Consider the following 25,638-nt stretch of genomic DNA (forward strand, 5'->3'; position numbering starts at 1 on the left):
ACATATTTTGTTTTTCTTTTCATAGTGCTGCTTCAGCATGGAGCAGATCCAACTATCCGCAATACAGACAGCCGGACAGCTTTGGATTTATCAGACCCATCGGCAAAAGCAGTGCTGACAGGTAATGGTTTCAAGTGACTTAAGTGTCTTAATTTGCAGATTTTGTCTGCTGAGCTTCAGTCTTGTAAGTCAGGGCTCATTTGTAATCTATTTAGAGTGCTTAAAGGCAACTTGCCAGCTGTTTTTTACCCCTACAGTGCCACCGATATCTGTTACTGCACCATTTGTATTGTAAGGCCCCCTACACTTCAGCTAGCTGTCAGCTAGCTGAAGGTTTGCTTTGGCCAGAAGCTTTCTTGTCTGACACACCTGAGCGTTCCTGGGATCTCTAGGAGAGCTGCTACCAGAACAAAATGATCTGCAGTGTGAAACTGGACATAACAGATCCTTGACTCCTTGCAACGTCATGTTGTGGGGCCCCAATACACATTAGGCTGTCAGTTGAATTGGGCGATATCTGAGAGTTCAGCCATTGTTGGTGTATTGTGTATGGGTAGATCAAAACACAAATTCATTTTCATTCTAAATGCCTATCTATTTAATGCCATAATCTAATGTTTTTTCTAATATATTTTAATTACAAAGTCCCTATTCTTCCCTCACTACACCAACTGCTTTATTTTTTTTCTTTTTGACTACTTCCGTTTTGATGACACTACTTTGAGAATCCCGGTGCATGCTAGGATACTCAAATGAAATGTCATTAGGGGGCTGAGGCTGCTGTCACTGCCACAGTTTCTGCCCCCTATCTGAAATGAAGTGTCATCAGTGACCTTTTTTAGGGGCTCAGCTAGTCCCTGCTCTACTGAAAATGCTTTGGTTGTCAATTCCGACGGATGCTCAGTAGATTCTTGTCACTGTGCACTATGCATAGTGGCAGTGCGCTCTCTCAGCATCTCTGATCAGATAGTAACAAACTGGCCCATTTTTTTTTACATATGGGAATACTTGATGCTTGTCACCCAATAAGACAATGCCTGTGTTTCTTTTTTGCTTAGATACACTCTGTGCTGGTCATGAGAAATGTAGTTTAGAAACCAAAAACAAGTCGGACTGGGTATATCAGCGTATGGCTTCTACACTAGATTTCTCATTGCTGATACATCTCATCTCTACAAAATAACATTAAATTTAATTGGGGGACAAACGCCAAACCACTGTTTCTATATGTAAAAGCTTGCTGACCGGTTATCTTTACTATACCCTGTCCTGTAGTATAGTGCTTATTGATTATAACATTTATCATGTCTTACTCTGTCGCCTCATTGGGGGACACAGGACCATGGGTGTTATGCTGCTGTCCACTAGGAGGCGACACTATGCATAATCTGAAATAGATTAACTGTGGCTCCTCCTGTGCAGTATACACCCCTGGACGGCATCAGCCTTCTCCAGTTTTTGCTTAGTGTCGCATAGGAGGCACACCTAAAAGTTTTTTACTCCGTTTTTTTCCGACGGGATTACAGATGAAGAAAAGAGGGTCTCCTGTGAGACTCCCGGCATGGCTCCTTCCTCGGCCCCCTATTATGGGGTGCCCAGTTGAAGTAGAGATGGCTATTCCCCATGTTGCTCCTTCCCCAGTCCCTCGGGTGCTGGTTCGAAGTCGAGAACCCCCCCCCCCCTCCTTCCCCAATTCCTTTTGGTTTCTGGGTTGAGGTCGAGGCGAGGATAAAGGCCTCTGAAGGTGTGACAACAGCACCCTCCCTAATCCCCCTCTGGGGGTATTAGGTTGAGACACCTCAGGTAACATTTATCATGTCTTTCTTTTTTTTGGTCAATTTTTTTATATATTTTTTTTATTTTTTTAGGGGAATACAAGAAAGATGAACTGTTGGAAAGTGCTAGGTATGTAATCCTGCATGATTTGTTCAGAATGTATACCCCTTTCGAGATACACTCCCAGCACAATCAGCCTAATAGACAGGGTTGGTCTCTGAACCACAAGGGGAGCCACTACATAATGGCTCTATATGAATGGCTGCCTGCGGACGCCGCTACAAGCCCTGCTTCAGACAAGCCAAGATAAGCCCAATGACCCGAATGAACCACTTCATAAAGTTTTATTGTTCTGTCTCTAGAGCCGCTGTAATACACCACCAAAGATGCGGCCGTATTACACTGGTGTGAAACTGGTCCCAGGGAAATAAGATCACAATAACTTCACCTGGCATCTTTGTTAGAAGTGTTGTCTGTGATGCACCGACAATTTTTTCTTTTCTCTTTGTTTTTGTAGAAGTGGAAATGAGGAGAAAATGATGGCTCTGCTGACGCCCCTTAATGTCAACTCCCATGCCAGTGATGGAAGAAAGGTAATGGTGTATACAGCATCACTGATGTCTCTTGTTATTGCACTGGCATCTGCAGCCAAATTGCTGGATGTATCATGCATTAGACAAATATTATTCTTTTTTTTTTTTTTTCTACAGTCAACCCCGCTTCACTTAGCTGCTGGCTACAATCGTGTCAAAATCGTGCAGCTGTTACTTCAGCATGGAGCAGATGTACACGCCAAGGATAAAGGGTAGGGGCTCACTCATTACTACTTGATGGGGCTCTTATCCAGGCACAATAGTATGATAGTTATAATCTGTGATTTGTTATCAGATCTTGCTTCCTTATTACATTTTGTATGCTATAATTTACATCTTATTACTTCTAGTTAGTTTATAATGGCACGTGCTGTAACTATCCATTGTCAGATACAAAATGGCATTAAATGATTATTCTGCTAAAAAATATTACTAAAAAATGTCTGTCATTTGAAGAGAAGTAATTCATTGGTTTTAAAAGTATTGCCTTTGAGTGCACAAATTGGTGGTACGGTAGTAGCAATCCTCCCATCGTTAGCTCTTCATGGTGGAAAGCTGTGGTCTTTATCTGTGCGCTGTCCCAGTCTGATGATGTGGGGATGTAATTTTACCTTGCCTTGTTCTCCACGTGTCGGGGAGGTACAGTGTCTGCAGCTCAGCTTTACTCCTCTGACAAGTCCACGAGATCCCTAGTTGGCGCTGCTTTAGCTTCAAAGCTTAAAAGGCAGCACCGGCATGTGTGGCTATGTATCTATCTATATATGTGTGTACATATATATTTATAATTTTTATTTTTTATTTATTTTTTGACTGCTTGGGTGGTGCTTTTAAATGTGAGTTCCCTGTTCTTCCAGTGTTTTCATCTGTTTTCGTTGCAGATCCCGTCGGTCTCTGGCGAAAAACTTGACCTGCCCGCAGCTCCAGTGTTTCATGGAGCTGCATGGCCGTCAGTTTTAATACATGTCTGAGAGCCTTGCTCTGGCCTCGTTCTGGCTCTCATAGACTTGTATTGAGAGCTTTTGACATAGCTTCTTGACCAGATAGTAGCTACTGTTACAATATGGCGCCACGGGACCGGAAAGGTTCCGAAAAACTGAAGTCGCCGGAGGGCGAGTATATGACTGGGGGCAGGGAGCTTACATTAAAAGTGCCACTCCAGCGCTGAAAACACCCCCTCTTCCCCACCGGTTGAGAGGTGATTTAGACATCGTAACCTTACACTGATCATTACGGAATAAAGATTTATAGAGGAAGGTCAAAAGATTATTTGTGTGGATGGCAGCACTTGAGCTCCAGCCTGGCTCTTTCATTGTTCTAGATGTAGAACTATACTGGTACAAAGCTATGTTTTTGCAAAATATTTCTGCATTTTTTTTTATCAATATCTTTGTAATTCTGGAAAAATCACAATATTTTGCTGTGATCGTGGCAAAGTTTTCATTTTCCATTGGACCATGTAAGTTCTTAGTAGCTGCATGAGGGGAGTGTACAATGGCTTTTAGAGCTCTTTGATGTTTTGCCAACCCTGAGGGTATAAAAGGGTAGATCCTCCTATTAACACTATCAGTTATTATGCAAAACCACTGAAAAACCTCTGTATGCAGGATGCCATGGAAAGCACATAAGTCAGGCTTAGTCATTTCTAAAGATGCCTGAGAAATTAGTGTCTAGACCAGAAGATTTCTTGGCAGATCTAGGATTACAATTTTTTTTTTTTTTTAATTCAGGGTTCAGATTCCCATATTTAACTAGTGATGGATACATTTCCTTTTTTGCAGTGTTTCTGCTTTGAAAAGTGCAATCTGTGTGATTCATGTAGAAATTGTCAAGTCATCACTGAGTGATGGAGCGATCTATCTGCTAGCATAATGGGAATTGTTCACATCTTCCCTGATAGTTCCTTAATAGAAAAAAAGATAAAAAGATTCTCTTCAGCTTCTAGATTGCATACGGTTCACTGCTGCTATTGGATCACAGAATAAAATTGACATTTGGTTAGCAATGCTGTCTCATGTCAATCACTTAGTGTTGGGTGGAGTTAGGCTGAGAATGGAGCTGGGAATGAGGCGGTGCATGTGCTCTGTCACACCCAGAGCACTTCCAGCCTTATTTACATATCACTTCTAAGGTCAATTTTTTTTGCAGTGGAGCAGGGTTTTTATTTTATAAAAATATAGATTCACTTGTGTCCTTATAACGAACTCAAATGTAAGTGGCTTGAGGGGCCAGAATGAGCTGACTGATTCCCTTTCATATCTCACCCAAGTTTCATCATATACTTCTTCTGAAGTCTTGCGTCACCGCAATGCAGCTTGATCAAAATAACCCATATGTTAAGTTATAGACCCAGATCATTTGGGCATCTTGTAGTGAACCTGACGTGTATAGGTTAATAGTGTGCTTTGCTGATTACCTGGATCCAGGACCACCCTTACCCCTGGTAAGAAGATGATTGGGTAGCACTCTTTGTCCAGTAAAAACTCTTCTTTATTCAAACAAGTGTTGAAATATGGATCCTGGGGAGCGGGTCACCGCGTGAGCGACAGCTGTTTCACGTGCAACTAACAATTGGACGGGTCCAGGTATGGTTTGATGTGGGGGGGAAGCGGTCCCTTTATAGAACACGCGCTTCTTCGCACACATCATGGTTGCACAAAAAACAATTATACAGCAGGATTATAAAAACACCATACCTAACTTGGCCTTAAAACCTAAAGGACCTTGCGTGCCGAATCGAATGATCCAATTGGATTCTCTACGGAAGAGTAATTTTTTGAGATTACCTCCCTGAGCCAGTAAATGTTTCATGTCCAAACCTGCAAAACGCAAGACCTCCAGATTTGATGTGTCACATGTATGTTCAATGAGCTGGGTAGAGCCCTTGCCAGACAGAATGGACTTAAAGTGTTCCCTAAACCTTGCATACATTGGTCTGATATTTTTTGGTACAGTAGATACTATATAGGGAAAACTATTAACAACGTACAGGGTTTTACAGTATATGAATTCTGAAAAGTGATGTATTATTCCTTCCAATTTAATAGGATTCGTATTTAGGCTAGGTTCACATTGCGTTAGGGCAATCCGTTTAGCGCTAGCGGATTGCGCTAACGCAATGTTTTTTTATGGGCCGCGTTAGGGGTCGCGTTAACGTCCCCGCTCTCGCAGATCCCCGATCTGCGAGAGCGGGGAACGGACCTCGGGCGCGCCGCGGACGCTGCAAGCAGCGTCCGAGGCGCGTCACAGAAGAACGGCACATCACTAGCGCGAGCCGAAAAAGGCACGCGCTAGTGATGCGCTGCAGGCGAAATTTACATTGCTGTCAATGGGTGCGCTAACGGACCCGTTGCACGGCGTTAATTGCGACATTTTCGCCGTGCAACGCTGTCCGTTAGCGATCACCCACTAACGCAATGTGAACCTAGCCTTACATGAAAACTGCAAAAATTGCAGGAACCTCATGTGATTGCCAGTGACATTAGAATTATTAACCCCTTCCCGACCTTTGACGCAGCGTATGCGTCATGAAAACCTGTGCCAATCCGACCTGTGACACAGCATATGCGTCATGGTCGGATCGCGCTCCTGCAGGCCAAGTGAAAGGGTTAACTGTAAGTTCACCCGACCTGCAGGGACAGGGGGAGTGGTACTTGAGCCCAGGGGGGGTGGCTTCGCCCCCCCCTGTGGCTATGATCGCTCTGATTGGCTGTTGAAAGTGATGTTTTCACTTTCAATCAGAGCGATAGTAATATTTTACAAATGAAAATTGGTGAAATATTACAATCCAGCCATGGCCGATGCTGCTATAGCATCAGCCATGGCTGGAGATCGCGATCTGCCCCCCGCCACCGATCTCCTCCCCACTGTCCTCCGTCCTGTCATCTGCTGTCCTCCGCTCCCCTCGTCCTCCTGTCTGCTCCCGCCGCAGTCTGATCTCCCTCCGCTGTCCGATTTCCCCCCCCCCCCCCCCTCTCATACTTACCGACCTCCGGTGTCCCTGCCGGTGTCCGTCCGTCTGCTCCATGGGCGCCGCCATCTTCCAAAATGGCGCGTGCATGCGCAGTGCGCCCGCCGAATCTGCCGGCCTGCAGATTCGTTCCAGGTACATTTTGATCGCTGTGATAGGTTCTATCACAGCGATCAAAATAAAAAAATAATAAATAAACCCCCCCCCTTTATCACCCCCATGGGTAGGGACAATAATAAAATAAAGAAAAAATATTTGCCTTTATTTTTCCACTAGGGTTAGGGCTAAGGTTAGAATTAGGCTTTGTGCACACGGTGCGGATTTGGCTGCGGAACCGCAGTGGATTGGCCGCTGCGGATTCGTAGCAGTTTTCCATCACGTTTACAGTACCATGTAAACCTATGGAAAACCAAATCCGCTGTGCCCATGGTGCGGAAAATACCATTCGGAAATGCTGCGTTGTATTTTCCGCAACATGTCAATTCTTTGTGCGGATTCTGCAGCGTTTTACACCTGTTCCTCAATAGGAATCCGCAGGTGAAATCCGCACAAAAAACACTGGAAATCCGTGGTAAATCCGCAGGTAAAACGCAGTGCGCTTTACCTGCGGATTTTTCAAAAACTGTGCGGAAAAATCCTCACACGAATCCGCAACGTGGGCACGTAGCCTTAGGATTAGGGTTGGAATTAGAGTTAGGGTTGGAATTAGGGTTAGGGTTGGAAATAGGGTTAGGGTTCGGGGTGTGTTGGGGTTAGGGGTGTGTTGGGGCTAGTGTTGAAGTTAGGATTGAGGGGTTTCCACTGTTTAGGCACATCAGAAGTCTCCAAGCGCGACATGACGCCACCATTGATTTTCAGCCAATCTTGCGTTCAAAAAGTCAAATGGTGCTCCCTCCCTTCCGAGCCCCAACGTGCGCCCAAACAGTGGTTTACCCAAACATATTGGTTATCGCCGTACTCAGGAAAAATTGCACAACAACTTTGGGGGTCTAATTTCTCCTGTTACCCTTGGGAAAATAAAAAAATGGGCGCTTTTGTGGGGAAAAAAAAGGATTTTTTTTTTTAACGGCTCTGCGTTATAAATTTCTGTGAAGCACTCGGGGGATCAAAGTGCTCACCACACATCTAGATAAGTTCCTTGGGGGGTCTAGTTTCTAAAATGGGGTCACTTGTGGGGGGTGTCTACTGTTTAGGCACATCAGGGGCTCTGCAAACGCAACGTGATGCCCGCAGACCATTCCATCAAAGTCTGCATTTCAAAACGTCACTACTTCCCTTCCGAGCCCTGACGTGTGCCCAAACAGTGGTTCCCCCCCACATATGGGGTATCGGCATACTCAGGACAAACTGGACAACAACTTTTGGGGTCCAATTTCTCCTGTTACCCTTGTGAAAATAAAAAATTGCGGGCTAAAAAATAATTTTGAGGAAAGAAAAATGATTTTTTATTTTCATGGCTCTGCGTTATAAACTTCTGTGAAGCACTTGGGGGTTCAAAGTGCTCACCACACATCTAGATAAGTTCCTTGGGGGGGTCTAGTTTCTAAAATGGGGACACTTGTGGGGGAGCTCCAATCTTTAGGCACACAGGGGCTCTCCAAACGCGACATGGTGTCCACTAACGATTGGAGCTAATTTTTCATTCAAAAGTCAAATGGCGCTCCTTCCCTTCCGAGCCTTGCCGTGTGCACAAACAGTGGTTTGTGACCACATATGAGGTATCGGTGTACTCAGGAGAAATTACCCAACACATTTTAGGATCCATTTTATCCTGTTGCCCATGTGAAAATGAAAAAATTCGAGGCTAAAAGAAATTTTTTGTGAAAAAAAAAAAAGTACTTTTTCATTTTTACGGATCAATTTGGGAAGCACCTTGGGGTTAAAAGTGCTCACTGTGCATCTAGATAAGCTCCTTTGGGGGTTTAGTTTCCAAAATGGGGTCACTTGTGGGGGAGCTCCAATCTTTAGGCACACAGGGGCTCTCCAAACGCGACATGGTGTCCGCTAACGATTGGAGCCAATTTTTCATTGAAAAATTCAAATGGCGCTCCTTCCCTTCCGAGCCCTGTCGTGCGCCCAAACAGTGGTTCCCCCCACATATGGGGTATTGGCGTACTCAGGACAAATTGTACAATATAACTTTTGGGGTCCAGTTTCTCTTTTTACCCTTGGGAAAATAAAAACATTGTTGCTAAAAGATCATTTTTGGGACTAAAAAAGTTAAATGTTCATTTTTTCCTTCCATGTTGCTTCTGCTGCTGTGAAGCACCTGAAGGGTTAATAAACTTCTTGAATGTGGTTTTGAGCACCTTGAGGGGTGCAGTTTTTAGAATGATGTCACTTTGGGGTATTTTCATCCATATAGACCCCTCAAATTGACTTCAAATGTGAGGTGGTCCCTAAAAAAAAAAAAAAAAAATGGTTTTGTAAATTTCATTGTAAAAATGAGAAATCGCTGGTCAACTTTTAACCCTTATAACTTCCTAGCAGAAAAAAATTTTGTTTCCAAAATTGTGCTGATGTAAAGTAAACATGTGGGAAATGTTATTTATTAACTATTTTGTGTCACATAACTCTCGTTTTCCATTTCCATTTTTTTCACAAACTAAAAAATTATCGACCTAAATGTACCACTAACGTGAAACCCAATATGTCACGAAAAAACAGTCTCAGAACCGCTAGGATCCGTTGAAGCGTTCCTGAGTTATTACCTCATAAAGGGACACTGGTCAGAATTGCAAAAAAACGGCCAGGTCATTAAGGTCAAAATAGGCTGGGTCATGAAGGAGTTAAGCCAGGTATGGAGAGGATCCATTGACCGGTTCAAGGAGGTAATCTCAAAAATTACTCTTACAAAGAGAAGTCAAATGGATCATTTGATCCTGCCCCACAGGGTCCTTCAGGTTTTAATGATAAGTTAGATAAGGTGGTGTTTTTATAATATTGTTTTTTGTTTGTTTTTTCTTCAGTTATTGTGAAGTGGGAGAAGAGGCATGTGTTCCTATAAAGGGCCTACCCCTCCCAATCAAACCGTACTTGCACCCATTGAATCGTCACTTGCATACAAAATGGCCGTCGTCCACGTGTTGATCCGCTCCTCCTGCATCCATGTGTTAAAACTTGTTTGTATTAGGCTGGTTTCACACGTCCGTGGCTCCGGTACGTGTGGTGACAGTTTCCTCACATGAGACACTTGACACATGCAGACACATTAAAATAAATGTGTCTCTGCAGATGTCAGCGTGTTTTCATGGACCCTGTGCCTGTGTTCCAAACACGGAGACATGTCCGTGTTCGTGGGAGCGCACGGATCGCATGGACCCATTAAAGTCAATGGGTGTGTGTAAACACGTACCGCACACGTATGCCGTCCGTGTGCTTTTTTTTTTTAAAGTCATAGGGTTAAAATTGAAACACATTGTTTCAAGACAGACAGCACATGGACAGCACACGGATGACAACACGCATGGCCTACGTGCACACACGGACACGGATAACTCCGGTACCGTTTTCTCCGGTACCGGAATTATCTGGATGTGTGAGACTTGCTTTAAGAAGAGTTTTTTTATGGACATCATCTTACCAGGAATATCCAAGACTCTGCTTGTCTGGGGTATTGCACCTGTTTAGGAAGCTAATCAGCTGCTTTCTATCCCTGTGCTCTGCCAAACTGGGAAGCTGCCGGGGTGAATAAACGTAATTTTCTCCCTGCACAGTTCGGCTATGTGCTGGAGCCGGGCAGGTCAATAACACTAAACCCCATCTCTGCAGGTTAATAGCGTGTTTGCTGATGACAGTAAAGTTTTACAGACAACTTATACTTTGAGAGAATCCAGCACTTGTTTCTGGAAAGTACAGCATTGCGTATATTGTATCCATTTAATTGCACTATATTCAGACCATTCCTTGTTTCCCTGCTTTCTATAGAGACTTGGTGCCTCTTCACAATGCTTGTTCATACGGCCACTATGAAGTGACAGAACTTCTTGTTAAGGTAACTGATTTTTTTTTTTTTTTTTTTTTTTTTTTACATTAAGGCAGGGACCATATAGATATTTATACCATCATTCGGTGCCCGTACAAAATTACCAGCTTCAATATTTTCCTGCTATATTTGGTCCGTCCTTTAATTAACCCCCCTAATGTGATGGCTGGAGCTGCTTCACTTTGGTGACGTGTGTGATGTTAGGTGGTAATGATGAAGTTGCTATTTGCAACTGATTTTCCAGATTTGTGTCACTCTTGGATGCAGTTGACTCTTTGCAATACGTTTTGTAAAGAACGGCTCGCAGCAGTATAACGTTCTGAACACTGATGTATATTACACTGCAGGTCTCCTCACAGCGGGAAATACAACACTGCTCATGTATCATTTATAGAGCTCAAGCAGTGGGAGGTCTGCACTACATACATCACAGGAAACACCGATACTGCTGTATATACATCACATAGGAGACACTGAGACTGCTGTATACAGCACATAGGAGATGCAGAGCCTGGATCATACACATCACAGAGTAGATGCTGGGGCATGTAGAGAGACTGGGACTGGGCATGTAGAGAGCATGTATAGGAGAGACTGGGACTGGAGCATAGACATTTCATAAGAGATGCTGGGGCTGGTGCATCACATAGCAGATGCTGGGGCTGCTGTCTTCATTGATGGAAAGGGAGTGCAGAGCTTGCTGACTCGGCCCACAAAGTACAACTTAATGCTGGCACCATCCAGCGTCCGGACATGATCCTTCGTGGCATTCGTTGCAGCGTTCAGTACTGAATGCAGAGTGTGCTCACAGTATAAGGAACAAGTAAAGGGCTGGCAAAACGGGGTCACCAGCCTGAGCACTGCAATCCCCAAGAATTTGTCTAGGGGCCAGCGAAAAGGTTTATTTCGGCTCGTGGGCCAGTGTTTCCCCATCCCTGCTTTAAAATAACATTTCATGGTGAAAATGGTATCTTATCTGAAGGCAGGATTTTACAGAGCAGGATCAACATTTTTTTTTTTTTTTATAAAGGAGTTCAGTGGGTGGTCCTATCAGTGATTGACAGGCTTCCCTGTATGACTACATGCAGAGATAACTGTCAGTCACTAGTAGAACCGCCCACTGGACTCATACAGACGCCAGAGATTTCAATTAATAAAATACTTTATACTGAATCTATTTCAACATACCTATGTATCATTCTGCTTAGTTTCTCCCTCTACTATGCTAATACTATAGCTCAGAAGGGACCACATGTACAACGTGGCAGGTTGCCTTTAAAAATGTCCTATTAATGGAGAAAGTGAGTTGCTGAATTCAGCGTTTTCAGGCAGACCTATAGACAATGGAGTAGAGGTGCATGCGTACACCCATTGCTCCATTCACACAGGACACTTTGGAGCTGCAGTCTCTGGATCGCCCGTGATCAGCATCTTGTTACCCATCTTGTGGCTGGGTAACAGCTTGCTATGTTGAGATCACCACAAAATACTGAATGATGAAATACTGAATAATGAAGTACTGAATAAAATGTATAAGAGTATAGGAATATACACTGTGTTCCAAATTATTATGCAAATTGGATTTAAGTGTCATAAAGATTTAATTGTTTTGTTTTTCAAATAAACTCATGGATGGTATTGTGTCTCAGGGCTCAATGGATCACTGAAATCAATCTTAAACACATGTGATAATTAGTTTTCCAGGTGATTCTAATTAAAGGAAAACTACTTAAAAATGATGTTCCACATTATTAAGCAGGCCACAGGTTTCAAGCAATATGGGAAATAAAAAGGATCTCTCTGCTGCTGAAAAGCATTAAATAGTCAATGCCTTGGACAAGGTATGAAAACATTACATATTTCACGAAAACTTAAGAGTGATCATCATACTGTGGAAAGATTTGTGACTGAAACAGCACAGACAGAGTTCATGCAGATAAAGGTATAATGAGGAAGGTTTCTGACAAATTCTTTGGATTAAGAGAGCAGCTGCCAAAATACCATTACATAGCAGCAAACAGTTATTTGAAGTTGCTGGTGCCTCTGGAATCCCTCGAACCTCAAGGTGTAGGATCCTTCAAAGGCTTGCTGTGGTGCATAAACCTACTATTCGGCTACCCCTAAACAGTGTTCACAAGCAGAAATGGATGCAGTGGGCCCAGACATACATGAAAACTAGTTTTCAAACAGTCTTGTTTACTGATAAGTGTCGAGCAACCCTGGATGGTCCAAATGGATGGAGTAGTGGATGGTTGGTGGATGGCCACCATGTCACAACAAGGCTGCGACTTCAGCAAGGAGGTGGAGGAGTCCTGTTTTGGGCTGGAATCATGGAGAAACAGCTGGTAGGGCCCTTTAAGGTTCCTGAAGGTGTGAAAATGACCTCTGCAAGGTATATAGAGTTTCTGACTGACAACTTTCTTCCATGGTCTAAAAAGCAGAAACGTGCCTTCAGGAGCAAAATCATCTTCATGCATGACAATGCACCATCTCATGCTGCAAAGAATACCTCTGAGTCATTGGCTGCTATGGGCATAAAAAGAGATAAACTCATGGTGTGGCCACCATCTTCCCCTGACCTCAACCCTATAGAGAACCTTTGGAGTATCATCAAGCAAAAGATCTATGAGGGTGGGAGACATTTCACATCAAAGCAGCAGCTCTGGGAGGCTATTCTGACTTCATGCAAAGAAATACAAACAGAAACTCTCCAAAAACTTGGCCTGTTAGGATGTTTTGGAGTTAAATCGCTTTTTTGTTCAGTGAATGTGACCTCCTAATGCTGCAAATTCCACAAATGAGCATTTTCAGTTCTTTAAAACATATCAAATGTTTAGAAATTCTACTGTGCCTAATAATTTGGAACAGTGCATTTTGAGTTTTTATTCATTTTGGAGATTATACTGTTATCATTGGGAGGTTTCTTCAATAAAATTCGATGTATACTCTAACGGGTGATGACTTTTATTGGACGGACTGTCATTTGCACTGACCATTTAGGAAAATCCGAGAAAAATGTCATTTGCATAATAATTTGGAACATGATGTAAAATAAAACACTCATTACTCACTTGTAAAATTCCCTGGTTTTCTGACTGCCTTTGCTTACTTTCCTGTAGTGACAAAATACTGTACATTCTTGTGATGTCTGCAGCCAATCACTGGTCTCACTGGTGATGGTGGTATGTACTTCATGGGACTTCTAAGACCAGTGACTAGCTGCAGGGGTCATATGGACGTGCAGCATGTCATCTATTTTTTTTTTTTTTTTTTGGGGTGTGGGTAGGAAACAGGGCGTATTTCCTGTTGTCAGTTTCCCCCCTGATCTCGGACAACCCCATCGGACCCCTTTAAAGTCAGTTCTTCCCCCGGTGTTTATCTAGGACAGTATGATGGCTTCTGTTACAGCTGCTGGTTTTGTCCCCACTTTCAGTAAAGCATTACCATAACCAGCCATACATGTCTCACTAGACTTTCTTGTCTTCCAGCACGGAGCCTGCGTAAATGCAATGGACCTGTGGCAGTTTACGCCTCTTCATGAAGCGGCCTCCAAGAACCGTGTGGAGGTGTGCTCCCTCCTGCTCAGCTATGGAGCAGACCCCCACATGCTCAACTGTCACAATAAAAGCGCCGTGGATTTGGCCCCAACGCCACAGTTAAAGGAGAGATTAGCATGTGAGTCCTGACGTATTAAGCTTTCACTCGCTGTATATTATAGATTTATATGGCTAGCGGGACTGTGGGTTATTCCTGGGGTAAGTGTGCTGGCATGAAGTCATTGGCAGACTCTGGTAATGTAAAACTTGCAGTCTTCAGTGGCACAAAACTAGTAGGTTTACTATGAGTTTTAAGAAATGTGTACAGTGGCATGTAAAAGTTTGGGCACCGCTGGTCAATTACTGTTGTTGTGAACAATTAACCCCTTCCCGACATGTGACGTAATAGTACGTCACATGTCGGGACCCCCGCTTTGATGTGCGCTCCGGCGGTGAGCGCACATCAAAGTCGCGACATGTCAGCTGTTTTTTACAGCTGACATGTGCGCGCAATAGCGGCGGGTGAAATCGCGATCACCCGCCGCTATTAACTAGTTAAATGCCGCTGTCAAACTCAGACAGCGGCATTTAACTACCGCATCCGGCCGTGCGGCCGGATATGAGCGCATCGCCGACCCCTGTCACATGATCGGGGGTCGGCGATGCTTGTGCATTGTAACCATAGAGGTCCTGGAGACCTCTATGGTTACTGATTGCCGGTGGCTGTGAGCGCCCCCCTGTGGTCGGCGCTCACAGCACACCTGCATTTTAGCTACATAACAGCGATCTGATGATCGCTGTTATGTAGCAGAGCCGATCGGGCTGTGCCTGCTTCTAGCCTCCCATGGAGGCTATAGAAGCATGGTAAAAGTTAAAAAAAAAAGTAAAAAAAAATGTGAAAAAAATAAAAAAAATATAAAAGTTTAAATCACCCCCCTTTCGCCCCAATCAAAATAAATCAATAAAAAAAAAGCCCAACCTACACATATTTGGTATCGCCGTGTTCAGAATCGCCCGATCTATCAATAAAAACAAAGCATTAACCTGATCGCTAAACGGCGTAATGAAAAAAAAAAATCGAAACGCCAGATTTACGTTTTTTTGGTCGCCACGACATTGCATTAAAATGCAATAACGGGCGATCAAAAGAACGTATCTGCACCGAAATGCTATCATTAAAAATGCCAGCTCGGCACGCAAAAAATAAGCCCTCACCCGACCCCAGATCACGAAAAATGGAGACGCTACGGGTATCGGAAAATGGCGCAATTTTATTTATTTATTTTTTTGCAAAGTTTGGAATTTTTTTTCACCACTTAGGTAAAAAAGAACCTAGTCATGTTTGGTGTCTATGAACTCGTACTGACCTGGAGAATCATAATGGCAGGTCAGTTTTAGCATTTAGTGAACCTAGCAAAATAGGCAAGCAAAAAACAAGTGTGGGATTGCACTTTTTTTGCAATTTCACTGCACTTGGAATTTTTTTCCCGTTTTCTTGTACACGACATGGTAAAACCAATGATGTCGTTCAAAAGTACAACTCGTCCCGCAAAAAATGAGCCCTCACATGGCCAAATTGACAGAAAAATAAAAAAGTTATGGCTCTGGGAAGGAGGGGAGCGAAAAACGAAAACGGAAAAACGGAAAAAGCTCCGGGGGTGAAGGGGTTAAGCAAGTTAAAGATGAAATTATCTCTAAAAGGGCTAACGTTAAAGATAAAATATTTTCTTTGTATTATAGACCAAAAATAAAAATATGGTAATTTTTGCACTTTAAAAATTACAAAAAGGAAAATGGGACGATGCAAAAGTTTGGGCACCCTGCATGGTTTGTACCTAGTTGCACTCCCTTTTGCAAGTATCACAGCTTGTCAACGCTTTTTGTAGCCAGCCAAGAGTCTTTCAATTCTTGTTTCAGTGATTATCATCCATTCTTCCTCAGAAAATTCTTCCGGTTCTGTGAAATTCCTGGGTCGTCTTGCTTACACTGCTATTTTGAGGTCTAACCACAGGTTTTCAATGATTTTCAGATCGGGGGACTGTGAGGGCTACTGTAAAACCTTCAGCTTGCTCGGTTTGAGGTTGTCTGTTGTGGATTTTGACATGTTTAGGATCATTATCCATTTGTAGAAGCCATTCTCTTTTCAACTTCAGATTTTTTTTTTACAAATAGCGTTATGTTTCCACCAAGAATTTGTTAAAATTTTCATTGAATCCATACTTGCCTCTACCCATGATAAGTTCCTCGTGCCATTGGCTGCAACACAACCCCAAAGCATGATTGATCCACCCCCATTCTTAATGGTTGGCGAGATGTTCTTTTCCTGAATTTCTCTGCCCTTTTTTCTCCACATGTACCTTCGATCATTGAGGCCAAAGAGTTCTGTTTTATCCTCATCGGTCCACAGGAATAATTTTCAAGTTGCATCGGGCTTATTTAGATGTTTCAAAACTAGAAACGTGGTGTAAGCCATCAACCTCTGAAAATTGTACGCAAGACAAGTTTTATTACTACAAATATAACAAACATTAAAATACAAGACACGTACAAGGATATATTAGAGACATGAAGGAGACATGGAAGTAGGCAAGGAGGGGAAACAGACAGAAGTACAAGGTAAGACCAAAGGGAGCAGATCAACGGTTACTATGGCATAAGCCCATACAATGTCCGCTGCAGCAAGCAAGTAAAAGCAACAATAATGTGCATCAGAAGTCAAGTCAAGCCTGCCACAGAAAAATCTTATCCGCTTACCCATGATAGGTCACAACTGCTGTCACCCTCCTTGCTGCCCCTGACACGCGTTTCGTGTAGCTGCTTTATTGAAGTGGTGGATGGAATGTCCAGCCTCTCTGGTTTAACTATGTCCTGATAATGCGGCACCAATAACAGCGGCACATTCGCCCCAAAGGCTCTGCACACTTCCGGTCACCTCGTCCACCGCCGTCCCCACACTGTGCGCATGCGGGTGAACTCGCACCCTGTGATGTCACAGAGAACGTGCGCATAGCGATTGAATCGATAGCTGTAGGCGGAGCGACGTGCATGTCAGCGGCCATTTTATTGAAGATCACTAAAAGGCACACATGGGCATGGCCATCTCGGGTGGTAACTCAAAAAAATGTGTATGTATATATGTGCGTGTATATATGTATGTGTATGTGTGTGTGTATATATATATATATATATATATATATATATATATATATATATATATATATATATATATATATATATATATATATATATATATATATATATATATATAGTAAACGCGAAAAAAAGGGGGAATACCTACAGTAAAAGGAACAATGAAGTAAGAAAGTATGAAATGTAAAGTGACCATGTGCACACACAACCAATACTCATAAAGACGATCAGTCTATTCACTGGGAGACAATGTTTGCTGAATGTGAAAACAGGGCTTGTGTGCAAGTAGACACAAAAGGTAAAGTAAAAAGTGCAAGTGAGAACAATTAGTAACATGGAAATAAAGAGCTTAGTAGCGTTTAATAAAAAGCACACACAGTGCAAAAAAGGAGACACATCAACATAATATAAAAAATAACAAGGTGGTAATATAAAAAGTTACATTGTCTATTGATCAGACCTAAATATATTCCATAAATATTAACCAGAAAAGAAAAGTAAAAATAAAAGCTGCCAGAACCAACAAAATTATATCACAGATAGTCCTTGCCTGTGTGGCAAATTTTCATGAAGCGGACAGTAGAGATCTACTGATACTCAGATCATTGCCGTAACTCAGACAGAGGATGGAGAAGGTGTATCCGGAATACATGTGACGGATTCAAAGGGACGTCCAGGTATCGGAGCTCAAATAGAAGGAACCGGCAATAAAACTAAGGACAAAGGACAAAACATCAATTAAAAATCAAAATTACAGAGAGACCACAGAAACATAACACCACAAGGGACGGTGAAAACACGTAAAATCAAAAATAGGACACAGATGGGAACAAGCCGTGTTTAAATAAAATGTTCCTGTGGTGAGATAATCTTAGAAATGTGCCCCTGCTGTGTACTGTGTAATGGCCGTGTGTGACCGTACAGGAACATGGTCTGATCATACCACATCTCCTGGGGAGGGGGTGGGGGTTGAAGAGAGAGTATACAGACAGGACAGCAGGGGATCGCAGCTGATACTATTTGTGGTTAAAACATTTACCATCCTGTTTTTTTAAAAATGTTTTACCTCACAGAAAAACACCTGTGATCCCCTGCTGTAATGTCTGTATACTCTCTTGCTTCCTCCCCTGCCCAGGAGCTGTGGTATGATCAGACCATGTTCCTGTACAGGCAGACACGGCCATTACACACGACACAGCAGGGGACATGTATAAGATTATCTCACCACAGGAACATTTTTTTTAAACACATCCAATCGTGGCGTTTTATTTTTATTCCAAGATCTGTTGATTAAAATATACTTTTGTTCTTGGCACAACTCTTTAAACTGTTCACAATAATAGTAATTAATCTGTCGCCTCATTGGGGGACACAGGACCATGGACAGCAGCATAACACCCATGGTCCTGTGTCCCCCAATTAGAGGCTAAGAGAAAGAGATTTTACGGTGAGTACACAAAAATCTCCTTTTTGACCATGAGTGCCCAAACTTTTACATGCCACTGTATGTACTGTATGTATTATGATGAAGGTGCTACTTTTAGGCATTATTTCTAAGAACAATAACATGACCTTCTGGTCGAGCACTTGGTGTCCCTGTTGGCATATTGATGGCAGATCTGATGACCTTGACATGACTGCATGCTGGGTGGTACAGTTGCAGATACGGCCGCACAGCGCTCTGCCGGTATTGTTCTTTGGTCTTGTACTGGAGTGAGCCGTTGTCTCTCGACACCTGATGTTAGATAATGGAAGAGTTTGCCCAGATGGACATCTTTAATACGCTGATACATAGAGCATGTATTCCACATCTTCTCTGCGCAGTATTTCTAGTTGCTCATGCTTGTTTTCTTTTTTCTGTGTAATCTTTTTTTTTTTTCAACTTAGATGAATTTAAGGGTCATTCTTTGCTACTGGCAGCACGGGAAGCAGATGTCGCTCGCATGAAGAAACATCTATCATTGGAAATAGTTAACTTCAAACATCCTCAGACTCATGAGACTGCACTGGTAAAATTCTCAATCAGGTTATTTATTCTTATAAATGAACAGATATTAAAGTAATTTCTGCACTTATCCGGGTACGTTGCTTTTAAAAAACTCATACATTTTTAATAGTCATTTTCTGGTAGATGATATACAGGTCCTTCTCAAAAAATTAGCATATAGTGTTAAATTTCATTATTTACCATAATGTAATGATTACAATTAAACTTTCATATATTATAGATTCATTATCCACCAACTGAAATTTGTCAGGTCTTTTATTGTTTTAATACTGATGATTTTGGCATACAACACCTGATAACCCAAAAAACCTGTCTCAATAAATTAGCATATCAAGAAAAGGTTCTCTAAATGACCTATTACCCTAATCTTCTGAATCAACTAATTAACTCTAAACACATGCAAAAGATACCTGAGGCTTTTAAAAACTCCCTGCCTGGTTCATTACTCAAAACCCCCATCATGGGTAAGACTAGCGACCTGACAGATGTCAAGAAGGCCATCATTGACACCCTCAAGCAAGAGGGTAAGACCCAGAAAGAAATTTCTCAACAAATAGGCTGTTCCCAGAGTGCTGTATCAAGGCACCTCAATGGTAAGTCTGTTGGAAGGAAACAATGTGGCAGAAAACGCTGTACAACGAGAAGAGGTGACCGGACCCTGAGGAAGATTGTGGAGAAGGACCGATTCCAGACCTTGGGGAACCTGAGGAAGCAGTGGACTGAGTCTGGTGTGGAAACATCCAGAGCCACCGTGCACAGGCGTGTGCAGGAAATGGGCTACAGGTGCCGCATTCCCCAGGTAAAGCCACTTTTGAACCATTAACAGCGGCAGAAGCGCCTGACCTGGGCTACAGAGAAGCAGCACTGGACTGTTGCTAAGTGGTCCCAAGAACTTTTTTCTGATGAAAGCAAATTTTGCATGTCATTCGGAAATCAAGGTGCCAGAGTCTGGAGGAAGACTGGGGAGAAGGAAATGCCAAAATGCCTGAAGTCCAGTGTCAAGTACCCACAGTCAGTGATGGTGTGGGGTGCCATGTCAGCTGCTGGTGTTGGTCCACTGTGTTTCATCAAGGGCAGGGTCAATGCAGCTAGCTATCAGGAGATTTTGGAGCACTTCATGCTTCCCTCGGCTGAAATGCTTTATGGAGATGAAGATTTCATTTTTGAGCACGACCTGGCACCTGCTCACAGTGCCAAAACCACTGGTAAATGGTTTACTGACCATGGTATTACTGTGCTCAATTGGCCTGCCAACTCTCCTGACCTGAACCCCATAGAGAATCTGTGGGATATTGTGAAGAGAAAGTTGAGAGACGCAAGACCCAACACTCTGGATGAGCTTAAGGCCGCTATTGAAGCATCCTGGGCCTCCATAACATCTCAGCAGTGTCACAGGCTGATTGCCTCCATGCCACGCCGCATTGAAGCAGTCATTTCTGCCAAAGGATTCCCGACCAAGTATTGAGTGCATAACTGAACATTATTATTTGATGGTTTTTTTGTTTGGCATTAAAAAACACTTTTATTTGATTGGTCGGGTGAAATATGCTAATTTATTGAGACAGGTTTTTTGGGTTATCAGGAGTTGTATGCCAAAATCATCAGTATTAAAACAATAAAAGACCTGACAAATTTCAGTTGGTGGATAATGAATCTATAATATATGAAAGTTTAATTGTAATCATTACATTATGGTAAATAATGAAATTTAACACTATATGCTAATTTTTTGAGAAGGACCTGTAGAATATTTTTTTAAAGAAATTGGTCACCTATTCACAATGGAGGGGGGAAAAGTGTATTGGGAAATGTTAGACTGTTTCTCCCTAGGATCTAAAGAGGCATACAGGAAAACATAGGTCTACAAATGAGTTGAGTGGGGCATTATGGAGGAAGTGAAGCCATCTTTTGAAATTTTTTTTTTCCATGCCATGCGATAATCTCTTGAATTTATTAGAACTGTGTGGGGGGGGGGAAAAGTTTTTATTTTACTTTCCATTTGCCGTTTGACAAGTAGTTAAACGTTTCCCTTAATGGACCTCAATTGCATTTTTTTTCCTTTTACTTTCCCATGAGAGAATTTCATAACGCCTCTGCTAAGCCTGGAAAATCGATGTATGTCATAGACTGTAAAATGAAAAAACACAGATTCTACATTTTTCTCCAGTAAACTATTCACAGGTCATCTGTCTGACCTCACTTCCCAGTAAGCCAAGCCTCCGGGGAAAACATGCTTATCTTCAGTAATTTCCATAAAAAAAGGCAATGTTAAAGTGTTCATAAAGGAAACTTTTCAGAAAAGGTCTAATTTTTTTCTGTTATTTTGTTAGTTTTACATTTAATTATAATAATCCACTGTATACACTACATCTCCTCTCGGACAAAAATACTGCTGAGTGATGGATTTGTCTTCAGTTCCCATACTCATTGACCCATACTCAATAGACAAAAACAAAAGGAAACTTGAAGATCTTCCACTTCAGTTTTGTCATTCGATTGATTGAAACTTTAAAACATATTTTGTTGATTCATGAGTTTCTTTATGATGCATAGTAATAAGAGAGGAAACTGTCAGTCATTGGCAGTGGGGATCACAAATTGACAATGCTCACAGTGTGCTATAACTCATAAACTTAGAGGCCGATTCATCTAGACTGGCTTTTCTTGCATCAATCTTAAAAAAGTCCACTGTAGTAAGATACAGCAAATTCATTAATGGGGACCTGTTATCAGATTCATCATGCTCCAGTCTCCAGCAGCATGAATCAAAGCCTGGCTACAATATTGCAGTTGCAGTGCAAAAGGAATAGGATCTGTATAGGGAAGGAATGAGTAAAAACATAAATGCTGTATTCTATTCAATTAAAATATCCATGATGGGAGGAGATGGAGTTACTCCGTGTCTTTATTAACGTGTCATTACGCCGCTTTGCATAATTACCCAGAGAGTCACAACCAATTGGTAAGAACCATAAAAAAGGCTCATACTCTGGAACCATAAGGTTTATTGAAAAAAAATAAATAAAAAATAGTGGGTGGTTCAGGGCTTTTTTTTTTTTTTTTTAATACTATGTCTCAAGAAACTAAAAGATTGACCACTCCTGCCGGCGATTAATCTGCTCTCTGACAACAGAGCAGCTCTTTTTCTACCAGGCTGCTCTGTTGACGGGGCGTTACTGCTGATGTCATGCTGATTGATTGCCTACTTCCCCTGTAAAGCAACGGGGAGCTGGCTGTCAATCAGAATGATGTCTGCAGTCACGCCCCATCAACAGAGCAGAGCAGAAAAGTAGCCCCTGTTCTGTCGATGTGACGTCTGCAGGAAGCAGCTGACTTCCTGGCAGGAGCGGTCTGTGTGTCTGCATAGAGCAGCGCTGAGCAGAACAGGCAGGTAGATGGCAACTAGCTGACTGTTAGTGCTTTGGTATATTATTATTATTTATTGTTATAGCGCCATTTATTCCATGGCGCTTTACAAGTGAGGAGGGGTATACATAATAAAAACAAGTACAATAATCTTGAACAATACAAGTCATAACTGGTACAGGAGGAGTGAGGACCCTGCCCGCGAGGGCTCACAATCTACAAGGGATGGGTGAGAATACAGTAGGTGAGGATAGAGCTGATCGTGCAGCGGTTGGTTGATCGGTGGTTACTGCAGGTTGTAGGCTTGTCGGAAGAGGTGGGTCTTCAGATTCTTTTTGAAGGTTTCGATGGTGGGCGAGAGTCTGATGTGTTGTGGTAGAGGGTTCCAGAGTAGGGGTGATATGCGAGAGAAATCTTGTATACGATTGTGGGAAGAGGAGATAAGAGGGGAGTAGAGAAGGAGATCTTGTGAGGATCGGAGGTTGCGTGTAGGAAAGTACCGGGAGATGAGGTCACAGATGTAAGGAGGAGACAGGTTGTGGATGGCTTTGTACGTCATGGTTAGGGTTTTGTGGTATATATATATATTTTTTTTTTTTACAAAGTTCTTAATATTCCCCTTAAGAGAGCAGAGGGAAAACAAAGCAGAAACTGGCCACTTTTGAACTAGTGTCAGCTTCTCTTTAAGTAGCGGCATTCGCCAATCTCCAATGCTTCTTTAATCCAGATGCGAGTAGCATGACACAGGGCTGGGCCACGCTTCCTTCTGATACAGCATGACAACCATTTCACATCCATGATGGTGCTTTTTCTGGTGGCACCATGATGCAGACATCGGATAAAGCATCATTACTGATGTGAAACGGCCATTGTGCTCCAGTCCTGTGTTGTGTAACTCCCCCTTGGATTACAGTAGCATTGTAGATTGGTAAGTGCTATGTGAAGATATTCTATGTTGCTGTGGACTTTTCCCACTTAAGTTTTAAGACAGCACTAACATTGTAATTTCTGTAGCCCAGCACCGTATACTTAGTGCTGCCATCTTTTGAGTCTATGGGCTATATTGCAGGTGCACATTGATAACTAGATGGTGGCCCGATTCTAACGCATCGGGTAATCTAGAATATGTGTGTATGTATGTATATAGCAGCTACATAGTATATAGCACAGGCCACGTAGTATGTAGGAGCCATGTAGTATATAGCAGACAAATACTACATGGCCTGTGCTATATACTATGTGGCTGCTATATACATGCATACATACATACTGTAGAATACCTGATGCGTTAATACAGGCCACGCAGTATATAACAGTGGCCACGCAGTATATAACACAGCCCAAACAGTATATAACACAGCCCACGTACTATATAACACAGCCCATGCAGTATATAGCAGCCATGCAGTATCTAACACAGGCGACATAGTATATAACACAGGCGACGTAGTATATAATACAGGCCACGCAGTATATAGCACAGGGCTCGTAGTATATAGCACAGCCCACGCAGTATATAGCAGCCACGCAGTATATAAGACAGGCACACAGGCGACGTAGTATCTAACACTGGCCACATAGTATATAGCAGCCACGCGGTATATAACACAGGCCGTGTAGTATACAGCAGTATATAGGAGCCATGTAGTATATAGCAGAGAAATAGTACGTGGCCTGTGCTATATACTATGTGGCTGCTATATACATACATACATATAGTAGAAAACCCGATGCGTTAATACAGGCCACGCAGTATAGAACACTGGCCACGCAGTATAGAACACTGGCCACGCAGTATAGAACACTGGCCACGCAGTATAGAACACTGGCCACGCAGTATAGAACACTGGCCACGCAGTATAGAACACTGGCCACGCAGTATAGAACACTGGCCACGCAGTATAGAACACTGGCCACGCAGTATAGAACACTGGCCACGCAGTATAGAACACTGGCCACGCAGTATAGAACACTGGCCACGCAGTATAGAACACTGGCCACGCAGTATAGAACACTGGCCACGCAGTATAGAACACTGGCCACGCAGTATAGAACACTGGCCACGCAGTATAGAACACTGGCCACGCAGTATAGAACACTGGCCACGCAGTATAGAACACTGGCCACGCAGTATAGAACACTGGCCACGCAGTATAGAACACTGGCCACGCAGTATAGAACACTGGCCACGCAGTATAGAACACTGGCCACGCAGTATAGAACACTGGCCACGCAGTATAGAACACTGGCCACGCAGTATAGAACACTGGCCACGCAGTATAGAACACTGGCCACGCAGTATAGAACACTGGCCACGCAGTATAGAACACTGGCCACGCAGTATAGAACACTGGCCACGCAGTATAGAACACTGGCCACGCAGTATAGAACACTGGCCACGCAGTATAGAACACTGGCCACGCAGTATAGAACACTGGCCACGCAGTATAGAACACTGGCCACGCAGTATAGAACACTGGCCACGCAGTATAGAACACTGGCCACGCAGTATAGAACACTGGCCACGCAGTATAGAACACTGGCCACGCAGTATAGAACACTGGCCACGCAGTATAGAACACTGGCCACGCAGTATAGAACACTGGCCACGCAGTATAGAACACTGGCCACGCAGTATAGAACACTGGCCACGCAGTATAGAACACTGGCCACGCAGTATAGAACACTGGCCACGCAGTATAGAACACTGGCCACGCAGTATAGAACACTGGCCACGCAGTATAGAACACTGGCCACGCAGTATAGAACACTGGCCACGCAGTATAGAACACTGGCCACGCAGTATAGAACACTGGCCACGCAGTATAGAACACTGGCCACGCAGTATAGAACACTGGCCACGCAGTATAGAACACTGGCCACGCAGTATAGAACACTGGCCACGCAGTATAGAACACTGGCCACGCAGTATAGAACACTGGCCACGCAGTATAGAACACTGGCCACGCAGTATAGAACACTGGCCACGCAGTATAGAACACTGGCCACGCAGTATAGAACACTGGCCACGCAGTATAGAACACTGGCCACGCAGTATAGAACACTGGCCACGCAGTATAGAACACTGGCCACGCAGTATAGAACACTGGCCACGCAGTATAGAACACTGGCCACGCAGTATAGAACACTGGCCACGCAGTATAGAACACTGGCCACGCAGTATAGAACACTGGCCACGCAGTATAGAACACTGGCCACGCAGTATAGAACACTGGCCACGCAGTATAGAACACTGG

At 43.1% G+C, this 25,638-nt stretch overlaps 1 protein-coding gene across 4 annotated transcripts in view; it reads left to right on the forward strand.

Annotated features, from left to right (window-relative positions):
- Positions 1-25,638, forward strand: part of TNKS2 (tankyrase 2) — a 73,097-nt gene that overhangs the window by 12,045 nt on the left and 35,414 nt on the right. For 3 of the 4 annotated variants that reach the window (XM_077258967.1, XM_077258965.1, XM_077258966.1), the window contains exons 3-9: positions 26-121; positions 1,869-1,905; positions 2,294-2,369; positions 2,487-2,581; positions 10,264-10,330; positions 13,810-13,996; positions 18,895-19,016. In XM_077258967.1, the coding sequence (XP_077115082.1) occupies positions 26-121; positions 1,869-1,905; positions 2,294-2,369; positions 2,487-2,581; positions 10,264-10,330; positions 13,810-13,996; positions 18,895-19,016 (680 nt within the window). Of the gene's footprint in view, positions 1-25; positions 122-1,868; positions 1,906-2,293; positions 2,582-10,263; positions 10,331-13,809; positions 13,997-18,894; positions 19,017-25,638 lie in introns of all 4 variants that reach the window. The other variant, XM_077258964.1, reaches the window with a different exon arrangement.

Source organism: Ranitomeya variabilis, chromosome 4 (genome assembly GCF_051348905.1).
Source record: "Ranitomeya variabilis isolate aRanVar5 chromosome 4, aRanVar5.hap1, whole genome shotgun sequence".
NCBI classification, from domain to species: Eukaryota; Metazoa; Chordata; class Amphibia; order Anura; family Dendrobatidae; genus Ranitomeya; species Ranitomeya variabilis.